The sequence below is a fragment of the Sapajus apella genome, unplaced genomic scaffold, assembly GCF_009761245.1.
Source record: "Sapajus apella isolate SASKATOON/1434 unplaced genomic scaffold, GSC_monkey_1.0 scaffold24, whole genome shotgun sequence".
NCBI lineage: Eukaryota > Metazoa > Chordata > Mammalia > Primates > Cebidae > Sapajus > Sapajus apella.
Genome location: NW_022436964.1, coordinates 21,889,460 through 21,901,499, shown reverse-complemented (window position 1 = coordinate 21,901,499; position 12,040 = coordinate 21,889,460). Strand labels below are relative to the sequence as shown.

Sequence of the window (12,040 nt, the reverse complement as noted above, 5' to 3'; positions counted from 1 at the left end):
TTTAACCTAGTGTTCAAGGCAATTAGTCCTGGTAAGTGCTGGCAAATCTGGGTTAGAAGACACTGGTTTGTTATGTCACACAGCTACAATCACAAAACTTTAACCCTAACCCATTAACATGCTGGAAGAGAGCTTGTTGTCTCCCAGCTGATGAAAACTGAGGTAACCGAAAAGCTATAAGCCAAGAGTCTACCTTCATTATTCTGGGGAGAGGGCTAGTACTTCGCTTATAAGGCCATAGCTTAAGGAGAAGTACATCTTCTGGACTCTAACACCCAGCCTTTGCGCTAGCCCCCAAATGCAGGAAATGGGGGAACTGCACACTTGCCACTGCTTCTGTCTTTGTGTATTTTCTCTAAATGCTTTTCCATGCCTGACATGTGGGCTTTCTAGTCACTTGACTGTATTGCTCAACAAGAACCAGCTTCCAGGTTAGTAATGACAAGTGTGAGAAAAAACAAATGCCATCATGAGAAAACGATGAGGCAAATCTAGGATGTAGGATATTCTATAAAGAATTGACATGGACTCAAAAAAAGTCAATGCCATGAAAATAAAAAAAGTGATAGAAGGATTATTATAGGTAAAAGATAACTAAAGAGAAATAATAACCAAATATAACTAATGAATCTTGATCGATTCTCGTTGGAACAAAGGAGGTAGAGAAGAAATTTAACTATTGGTGGCAACTGGGTTAATCTGCTTATAAATTGGGTTTTAGATCCTATTAGGGATTTATCATTAATTATCTCACATGTGATAAAGATATTCCATTTATACAAGAGAATGTCTCCTTTTTTGGAAACCAAGAGATAAGGCAAATGTATGTCAACAGCAAAGTGCATAAATTATGGTATATTAAAAAAATGGAACATTACAAATCAATTTAGAGAATGATTATAACTACTGGTAAATGACATGGATGAATCTCACAATGTTGACTGGTTACTAAGTGAGTAAAGGAGGGAATAAGAGTTGTGACTAGGAAGTAGCAGAGGTAGAGTCTGTGACTGTAGACCGGCAATGTTGTATTTACTGATCCAGTTGTAAAGAGATGGGTTTTTGTATTACAACTGTTAAAATATGAATATTTGGATTATGTACTACTTTGTGTGTACGTTTTTGTTTCACAATGTGAAATAAAAAGGGTATTATCAACTTTATGCTAATAAGTTTGAATGTGTATATGAAAGAAACCAATTCCTAGAAAAATACAACTTGCCAAAATGACGTAGGAAGAGAGAGAAAATCTAAATCCTCTTAAATCTATTTTTAAAACTAAACTGAATCAATAATACAAAAAAATCCCCAATAAGAAAATTCTAGGTCCAGATGGCTTCTCATTGGCAAATTCTACCAAGCAATCAAAGATGAATAGAGATGACAAAGAGGGGAATCCCTCCCTCAACTTGCTTTATAAGACAGCCATAACCTTAGTTACTCAGGAGAGTAAGGAGGAAAATTATAGGTGAAATGTACTCATGAGCATAGATTTTAAAATTGTAAACAAAATGTGACTCAACAAAATTCACAAACATTAAAAAAATGCTTTTCCTTCTCTCTTGTACTAAGTTAAACCTACCTGAATTTCTACATTTAACTGCTCAATGAGGATCAACGTATTAAGAAAAAGTCAAAGTTGGGGATGAGGATTCCCCCTTTTAGAAGGAGTTCATAAAGAGTGTAATGAAGGTGATTTATAATATGTGAATTACTTATACTAATAATAAAATCTTTGATATTTAAATCGGGTAGAGATGATATGGCTGGAGACTATACTATAAATGTGTTCTACAAAACAACCAAGTCACATTTTGAGGGCAACATAGGGCTTTATATTTAAGAAAGAGTTTAGAAAACCAAAAAGCACTATAACATTGCAAGGCATTATAACAACATAATCTTTTTATTTTAGCTAAAATTTATGAGCCAAAATTTAAGCTCAACAAAGTTTGGTATTTTTGTTGTCTAATGTATCAAGTGCTTAGAACTATGGCTGATATGTGATAGGCACACGGATATTTGTTGAATAAATAACTTTTAAAAATATTATTTCTAAAATCTCTAATAAACTAATGCAAGAAACTGGTTTTATACGTGCACTTTACATTTGCTTGTTAACTGAGGTGCACTCACTAATTTGAAGGCATAGTCGATTCTGATGTCTTAAAAATTAAGGATTATTAAAAAAAAATTAAGGATTATTTTAAAAAGGAAAAATATCTTTTAAATCCTCTTTTACACAATAAAGAACTTTAACTGATTTATTCTGTTTAACTTGTAAGTCAATTTTCTACCATTGAAGAAAACACTTACTTTTACAAATTAAAACGCTCAACCTCCATAATCTGCCCTTCACTTTTGTTTGTTGAAAATCTAATAAAACACTTCACTTTTACATTTCATATTAAGGTTGACTGACAAATTATGATAGCATGATAAAGTTTATAAGTGTGTTATGAACATCTTATGTTAAAAAAAAACAGTATTTGTGGCAACAACTCTTAAAAATGCAAAAGTCTACATCAATTATACCTCACACAGCCAAATGCCATTAGTCGATACTTGTTATTTACTGCTACACATGTTCCATCAACAACATCTTGTGGCCAAACTCCATGAAGCTGCTATAATAAAGAAAAACAGTTAAGGCTTAAAAAGTGTTTCTCCAAATTTACATTAGTCAATATAATTCTCCTTCAGTAAACATACAATTTCATAACGCTTATTTGGTTTCGTCTGCAGAGGAAATTATCCTACCAGGACTACCACAATAGTCTCCCTTAAAACCTCAAGCTTCTCATGAATTGGTCTCATAAATACTGAGCTCAGTCCAATGCTAGTTAATCTATTTAAAAAACCCTAAAATGTGGAAATTCAATCTCCAAACTCAAAGATAACTTTCTTGTTAGAATGTAAACATTTTGATAGCAGAAATCGCATCTAACTTGCTCACTATTATTATTCTAATCACCTAGTATTTAACTTCTCAGTCAATGAAAAGTAGTACATTCTGTTTGGTTTATTCTTTAGAAGCAATTCATGATTTCTCAATTGCTTACTGCTCTCTACAATTCCCGTTCTTCATAATGTAATGGTTAATAGCATGGTATCCGGAAGCCTGACAGCTCAGGACTACTTTCACTCCCCAAAATGATTATTTGATCTTTTTAAGCTTCAGTTTTCTTATCTGTAAGTTATTTACCTCTTAAGGTGTTTCAAAGATTAAATGAAGATATACATGCAAACTATTTAGGACAATGCCTCCCATTCAACAAGCATTCAACAAATGAATGACGTTACTGGTAAGCGTATATGCTATTTAATTCCATATATAGATACAGAATAGATTCAGCTCAGTTTAGATGATAAATTCCAAGGCAAAGGTCATGATCATTAGTTCAGCTGGCACAAAAAGTGGCATACTATAATATAGCATTTTTGGATGATCCCAACAGTAAACACTAAAGATACAATATAATCACAACGATTTGAACTAGACTACTACAGATTTCAGTTAATTCCAAAATCAGCTATATAATCTATCTAAACATGGAATATTTGCTTTTTTAGTAGGGATTTTATTATTCAATTTTAATAATAAAACCGGACATTTTATGTCACAAAATGGTAAAAAGAGCAGTGAGCACTACTTTTCTGAACTACTGCTTAGACTGAAAATTCATCCTTTAAGTATTTTCTAGGTGTTTACAATTCACCAGGCACTGCTCTAGGTGCTGAGGTTATCCTGGCACAGCAAAATCTCTACTTGTATCCTTGCCTTACATTTGAGTCAAGGGACAAACAAGTTAAAAAAGTATACTGTATATGAATACACTAAATACCATCGACTTGTGAAAAAAAAGTATAATGTATATTAGAGGTTAGTAAATACTATACAAAAAAAATTAAGCAATGGTGGTGAAGACGGAGTACAGGGGAAGAGTGTAATATTAAACAGGTTTCCCTATAAGGACGCCTTTTGAGGAAAGTCCTTAAAGAAATAAAGCAAGTGTTAAGGGCCCTCTTGTAGTAGCATTTCTGGCATGCTCAAAGACCAGCAATGAGGCTTGTGTGGATAGAGTGAAGTAGATGGGCTGTGAAAGGAAAGTGGTATCTGCGGTAAGAGATATAACAGGAGGTCAGGTATTTAGGGCTTTGAAGGTCACCATAAGAATTCTGGCTTTTTCTCCCAGTTATGTAGAAGAAGAATTTTAATTTTTAATGTTTTCTGTCATGAATTATAATAATACATAAAAATGAAATGCAAATTTCAATAATATCACAAAGCAAACACCTGTGAAACTGCTACTCAGGCCAAGAATTATCAGTACCCAAAAGTCTCCCAATACAGTAGTGCCCTTCCCAATCACTATATCCTCATATCCCTACCATAAAAGTAACCAATATCCAGATTTACATGGTAACCACTTCCTTCTTTCTTTTAAACCATTCCACTTAAACGTGCACCAGTATGTACCTCTAATTTAGAACTGCCTGTGTTATTTGCCCTTTAATTTTTACCTAAAATGGAATCATAGCATGTATTCTTTTGTGTCTAGCTGCTTTTGCTCACCATGTCTGTGAAATTTATCTGTGTTGCTGCATAAAGCCTAGTTTGTTCATGTTCACTGCAGGCTTAAATAATGAGCTTAGCTCACTGGGTTGCTGCCCTCTCTTAGTCTGGTAACTCTTCACTGTCTTGTTTGCTCTCCAAGGCCTTCAAGCATACTAAAACATGTATTTTTTTCTCCAGCTCTTTTACTCCTTAGAAGGTTCTGTCCTAATTATCTAGTCCTACTAAGTCTTCACAGAGGACTGACATAATCATATTTCAACGTATTTATTAAATATCATTTAGTTATTTCCTTATTACCAGTAATACATATGTGTTGTTTTCTTGTAATTTGTATTTTCTATCTATACCTTATTTAGTAATGCTTTTCATTAGTTTTTAAATCCTTATTAGAAAAATTTCTTTATATTACATACTAATAAATGCTGAGAATATATTTTCTACTACCTCTAAAGTACTTGGAAAAGAGTCAATCACTTTTTCAGCCCTAATACTTTTATTTCCAATCTAAACATTTAAGTTCCAGAGATAATTACAAATATATGCACCATATAGGAGAAAAATGAGATTTTTTTCTAATTCATCAAAAGTTTATTTTTATTCTTATTTACATATTGACACAGGTGATCACGAAGGTATTATTTAGTATCTTACTATCTGAATAAAGTTGATAATGGAAGATATTAGACTATAAAAGCTGATACCAAACAGAATGACAACAACAACAAAAAGGCCATTAAAAACTTAAATTCCTTTCTAGTTAAAGAGAGATGACTAAATGTAAATATTTAGCTTCTTGGATTCCTAAAACCCTAACTTCTACAAGAGAAGAGTTTTTGTTTAAAAAAGCATAAAGCGGCAAAGACAAAAAGAATAGGAGAGGAGGCGGCATTAGAAAATTTTAAAAGCTGGAAAGCCTATCGATGAGTAGAATTCTTAACTGGCAGGGAATAATGCTGAGAAACATCTAAATTTACATTGTAGGGTACACAAAAGGCTTGGGAATTCTGGTGTCTTTGAAAGGCTAAACTAAAAGCTGTAAAAGTGGTTCAATACCTACTTCAAGAAGCAACTAGGTCCTCCCAGAGCACTTTCCTAAAGCTGAGCAGTCAATAAATTCCCCAACTCTACTCCTTCAGAAAACTGAGCATCTTTCTTCGGAGAAAACCAAACCAAAAAATCCCTACCCTCATACCCTCCACCAGAGGTCTATGGACCACACTGAAAATAGGGATGGAAAGCAAAGGTTCACACCTTGAATTTGGACCCTCTACCCTAACTCTTCTGTAATCCAAATCCCAGAATATTGGGGTAGCTAAGTATATATCTACTAGAAAGGACTGCAGGACTCTTTTCCAAGAACACTGGAGCCAGAAGGGAGGGAGAGGGGAACAGAAGGGAGGGAGAGAGGGAAGGGTATGACTCTAAAGCTAGGAGGGTCCCAAGGAAATAGTCAGCCTATCCTACAGTAAAGGACACAGTCAACCAAAACTCAGTTTTCAACACATCACTTTTATTTTAGTTCTCTGTAACAGCAGCCAAATCCATATATAAATTAGCTATTAAAAGATCCCACACAAATAAGAGTAAAAGGAATCTCAGAATAATTTTGTCAGAAAGCCAAAAAATACAGCTGTGTTTTATATATTAAAAACTTTTTTTTTTTCCTGAGACAGAGTCTCAGTCTGTTGCCCAGGCTTGAGTGCAGTGGCGTGATCTTGGCTCACCACAACCTCCACCTCCCGGGTCCAAGTGATTCTCCTGCCTCAGCCTCCTGAGTAGCTGGGACTACAGGCATGTACCACCATGCCTGGCTAATTTCTGTATTTTTGTAGAGATGGGGTTTCTGTATGTTGGGAGGATGGTCTGGAACTCCTGACCTCATGATTCGCCTGCCTCAGCCTCCCGAAGGGCTGAGATTACAGGTGTGAGCCACTGTGCCCAGCCAAAAATATACAATTAATAGTAATAATCAAAATCACAGTAACTCTAATGGGAACATGGGAAGAATATAAGCATGGTGGAAGCAGGGAAGAGGAAAGTTACTGGTCACTTTCCAAAGTAAGAAGTCAATAAACAGAGCCCAAAAACTAAAAATTAAAGAAAATATTCAGAGTAGTGGAGATTAAAAATCAAAATAACCAGTAAAGGAATAAAAAGCAGTTGCCTCGAAGAGTGGAAAATTAGACATAAGGGTAGCAAGGAGGAGAACAGGAACCATCATTTTTCTTTAACATGTCCAAGAGAATTTTGTCTACTTACACTATTTATATGTTTGGTTTGATTAAAAAATTAACAACTCTTAAAATCATATGAATGATAAAAATAAAGAAGAATTTGATAACAAAGAATAAAATAATTAAGTGCAAAAAAGGTCCCTTCAAAGTAAGTAAGCCATACCTCTGCAGTAAATCTACTTGACACTGGTGTAATAAATCCAACTTTACCATCATTAAATACAACAGCAAACCCATCAAGTGTGGCACAGTATTCCATGTCTCTGATGTGTACATCTGTGAAGCCCAGGAATGAACCTACTGATGAAAAAAATAAGCACATGAAATAGGATTAAGAATACAGTCAGCTAGTCTCTCACCTTTTGTCAGCAAAACCTGTAAGGTTAAAAGGGCAAAAATAATGACCTAACAACCCTCAACAGTTAAACTGTCCTTTCCTACTAAATGCCTCTCCCACCCCGCCTCTCCCCTTGCATAACTGGTTCCAAAGAAGTGTTCGTCCATAGAAGATATCTAACTAGATATCAGACATAAACAACTGGTTCCACCTCATGTATAAAGTATAGGTACCTCTAGATGACTGCAGGTCTACAGAAAAGGGTACTGTGCAAAGATTAATGGCTTTCCTTCCATTTGTTATTCCTTCCCAGTGAATAAGATGAAGAAGTCCATCAGAAGTAGCAACCAGGAGATCTTCCAACACAGACTGCAAACTGTAGGTAGAAGCAATTTTTAAGAGAGCATACCAGGAAAGCAATGTGTATGAATGTAAAAACTGCTTTAGAGAACACTCATGCAAAAATGATCGAAACCGTTTACAAAATATCTCCATTTATCTGCAACTTTATCTATGTATATTTGAATCAGAAATCCTGGAAGAAATGACAGACTAGAAATGACAGTCACAAACTTGATAACTGATAAAACTAGTTAAAAACTAGAAATAATGAAACAGCAAATTATAAGACAGAAACAAAAGTGAGAGCAGACAAAAAAGAAAAAGAGGTAGAGAAACAATAAAATCAATAAACCTAACTAATAACAGTAAGACAAATTAGAGCCACAAAGTGTAGAGGTAACAATCCTCTGGCACTTGTCCAATAAAACTTTGAATAATGATGGAAATGTTCTGTATCTATACTATCTGTAAACAGTAGTCACAAGCCATCTATGGTGACTATACACTTCAAATATGGCTAGTACAACAAACTAACTGAAATTTTATTTACTTTTCATTAATGTAAATTTAAATAAATTCATGTGTGACTAGTGGCTACTGTATTGGACTATATTTCCAGGCCAATATATTTCTTAGATATTAGCAAGTCTCACATTGTACATTCCTTCTACAAACATTTACTGAGCCTATTCTCTGTGACAGGTGCTATACTCTGTGTTGGATATTCGAGGGTGAATAAAATATTCTCCCTCTTCAGAAGACTTCTCAGGCAAAAAATGAAAAATAGTTACAAAGGATGATCTCAATACTTACCAATATTTGTGAAGATATTCAGCATTTACTTATTTAATGGGGAAATAGCCTGTTTTGCTCACCTCTGTATGCACACAGCCCCAAGGGCAGTTAAATCTGTCACTAAATATTTGTGCAAAGGAGGCAAGAAGAAGGAAAGGGCTAGAGGAAACAGGAACCCATAAATGAGACTGCAAAGATATCGGCACAAATTAAAAGATAACAAGGGAAACCAGTAGAAACTGATATCAAGAAAGCCAAGGAAGTAAGATGAATTTAAGAAAGAGTGGTTAAAGTATCAAACACTGTATAAGGGAAAATTAAAAAAAATTATCTGTATATTATATGTACCCTACTCAATACTATTAAATTCCCTTTCATACTTAAGGAAAGAACATATTTCAAAAATATTTTAATTGATAATGATGAAAAAATATATTTTAGCATATTAATTCTTAAATGTCAATTACTCATTCTCCTCCAAAGATTTCAGCTAATGAAGAATTTGCTGTATTTTTTCCCCAACTATAAAAATACTGAAAAAGATTACAAACAGAGTTTCTTTACCCAGCTCTATTTCTTGAACTTAACAGCATTTGTAATCAATTAAAATTCCCAATTATAGACATTTCACTTTTTAAAGCATTATATATTCTTTAATTTCAAATTTATATTCCAGTGATAAAATCTATGTGCATCATTTGGTGGGCAGGGCATAAAAACTTTATGGTTTAGATATACTATTATATGCTATGAAAATATATAATTCAAAATCTAAGCTGTTGGAAATCTGAATTACTTTGAGCCTTAAAGAAATGTAATTATGGGGCCAGAGTGACATAATAGGCAGCTATATCCTAGGCAGCTGTAATCTTTCTTTCTCTGGTTATAGATTAGCCTCCTCCCTTACTGCATTGTTTTATAAATGCTGTAAATGACTAAATGGCTCCAGGGAAGACCCCTTCCCTCTTCACTGTTGATCTTCATGGTAGATTAATTTCCCTCTTACCTTTCTTACACAAAGACTTCAAGGCTATCAAATTGTCTTAAAATGGAATGGTAAATACACTATTTTTAAATTGGAAAGAAAATGAAAACCAGCTGTAAAGAAAAGCCACAGGGAAAAGAAAACAAACTGTAACTAAACTATGACTCTAACTCATAAAGTAGCCTTATATAGAAAATATTATAATCCTACTAAACTGTATTTTCCACCTATATAAGCGAGAACTTTTTATTTTTTGAGACAGAGTCTTAACTCTGTTGCCCAGGCTGGAGTGCAGTGGCATGACCTCAGCTCACTGCAACCTCTGCTGCCTGGGATTCTCCTGCCTTGGCCTCCCAAGTAGCTGGGATGACAGTCATGCACCACCCTGCACCCCGTTAATTTTTGTATTTTTGGTAGAGATGGGGTTTCACCATGTTGGCTAGGCTGGTCTTGAACTCCTGAACGCGAGTGATCCACCCATCTCAGCCTCCCAAAGTGCTGGGATTAAAGGCATGAGCCACTGCACCTGGCCTGCAAGAACTGAACTTCTAACTTTGGAACACTGACCCCGTTTTCTGAAGTCTGTGTTTTCCCTGGTTGGTTAGCTTTCTGCTTGCATTAATTCCAGATTCTGATCCTTTTTATTACTTCAGGTTGACAATGTCAAGAAAGGCAATTTAGCAGAGTAGTCACAATGGTTTACCAGTGATTTTCCTCAGGAGTCAGCGTAGTTTTTTCCAAACTACATTCTCCCTCTCCCCTAACACTATCTCCCTAGAATAATCACTGTATATGACAGTTAGACATAAGATAAAAGTTATCCTCCAGTAATTTGACTCCCTGCTAAACAAAACTCAACAACCGTCTGACAAAATTAAGAGATCACTGGTTGGGTGCGGTGGCTCATGCCTGTAATCCCAGCACTTTGGGAGGCCGAGGCGGGTGGATCACAAGGTCAGGAGTTCAAGACCAGCCTGGCCAACATGGTAAAACCACGTCTCTACTAAAAATAGAAAACAGAAAAAGAAAATTAGCTAGGCATGGTGGCACACACCTGTAATTCCAGCTACTCAGAAGGCTGAGGCAGAATTACTTGAACCAGGACCTGGGAGTGGGAGGTTGCAGTGAGGCTGAACTGTGCCACTGTACTCCAGCCTGGGCTACAGAGCAAGACTCTGTCTCCAAAAAAAAAAAAAAAAAAAAAAAAAAAATATTAAGAGTTCATAGTCTCTACAACACGATAATCAGCAATGCTGCAACAAACAAATGGCTGGCCAGATGTGTAAACAAACAGGAAAATGTAACCCAGAGTCAAGAGAAAAATCCATCAATACAAACAGACTTATAGATAATTTTGACACTGGAATTAGCAGTTAATGACTTTTTAAAAACCGTGATAAACATAATAAATAATCTATAGGAAGAGATGGATACATCCTTCTCATTTAACTGGAAGTATACAAACTTGTTAAAACAAATGCCGAGCTAGGCATAGTGGCTTGTGCCTGTAATATCAACTACTAGGAGGCTGAGGTGGGAGGATCACTTGAGTCCAGGAGTTCAAGACGAACTGAGCAGCATAGTGAGACTCCCGTATCTAAAAAAATTTAGAAATGAAACAAAAGCTGGTCTAAGTTGTTAAAATATGATATACTTCCAGAAAGAATGGCAAACAGACCTTGCCCCAAGTCACCCAAGTGTTTGCCTACAACTGACTCCCCTTCCTCAGAAAAATCTGGCCAACTGAAGGATTCATTATTGGCTTAGTAGGCAGATATCATAACTCTGTTTGATAACCCATGTCTTTTCATGCTGTAAATTTTTTGTTTTTTGTTTTTGAGACACAGTCTCATTCTGTTGCCCAGGCTGGAGTACAATGGCATGATTTCAACTCATTGCAACATCTGCCTCCCAGGTTCAATGATTCTGGTGTCTCAGCCTCCTGAGTAGCTGGGACTACAGGTGTGTGCCACCAAACTCAGTTAATTTTTGTGTGTTTGTGTTGTTTTCCTTTTTTAGTGATGCGGTTTTGCCATGTTGGCCACGCAGGTCTCAGACTCTTGACCTCAAGTATCCACCCACCTCAGTCTCCCAAAGTGCTGGGATTACAGGCATGAGCCACCGTGCCCAGCTCAGTTCTTAAATATTTTTAATATCACAACTGTTTATAAGTACATTTAAAATCTATGTAAATACACTCTAAGTTATGTCCCTCAAGAGCGTCTTCAATCACTGATTTCATGAATTTTATGAGAGCTATGTGGTATCCCAGGTGTATGTGTGTGTTAAGCGAGTGTTTAAATTTAGAATCTTGGATGGGTGTGGCGGCTCAACACCTGTAATCCCAGTACTTTGGGAGGCTAAGGAGGGGAGATTGCTTGAGTTCAGGAGTTTGAGACCAGACTCCACAACATGGTAAAACCCTGTCTCTACAAAAAGTACAAAAAATTAGCGGGGTGTAATGGCATGCACCTGAGAGGCTGAGGTGAGATCACTGGAGCCCAGGGGTCTGAGGCTGCAATGAACTATGATCATGCCACCACTGCACTTCAGCCTGGGTGACAAAGTGAGACCCTGTCTCAAAAGAAAAGAAAAGAAAAGAAAAGGAAAAAAAAAAGAAAAGAAAAAGAAGAGAGAGGGGTGGGGAGAAGAAAGGGAGAGAGAGGGAAAAGGAAAAGAAAAGAAAAGAAAAAAGAGAAAGCAAGGAAAGAAGGAAGGAAGGAAGGAAGGAAGGAAGGAAGGAAGGAAGGAAGGAAGGAAGGAAGGAA

The 12,040-nt window shown here is 35.9% G+C and overlaps 1 protein-coding gene across 5 annotated transcripts in view; it reads right to left on the bottom strand.

The window, feature by feature from the left end:
• RIC1 (RIC1 homolog, RAB6A GEF complex partner 1) overlaps window positions 1-12,040 on the bottom strand; it is a 151,411-nt gene that overhangs the window by 46,147 nt on the left and 93,224 nt on the right. For 3 of the 5 annotated variants that reach the window (XM_032291073.1, XM_032291070.1, XM_032291072.1), the window contains 3 exons: window positions 7,384-7,526; window positions 6,977-7,113; window positions 2,536-2,627 (listed from right to left, as the gene is read on the bottom strand). In XM_032291073.1, the coding sequence (XP_032146964.1) occupies window positions 2,536-2,627; window positions 6,977-7,113; window positions 7,384-7,526 (372 nt within the window). Of the gene's footprint in view, window positions 1-2,535; window positions 5,152-6,976; window positions 7,114-7,383; window positions 7,527-12,040 lie in introns of all 5 variants that reach the window. The other 2 variants (XM_032291071.1, XM_032291074.1) reach the window with 2 other exon arrangements.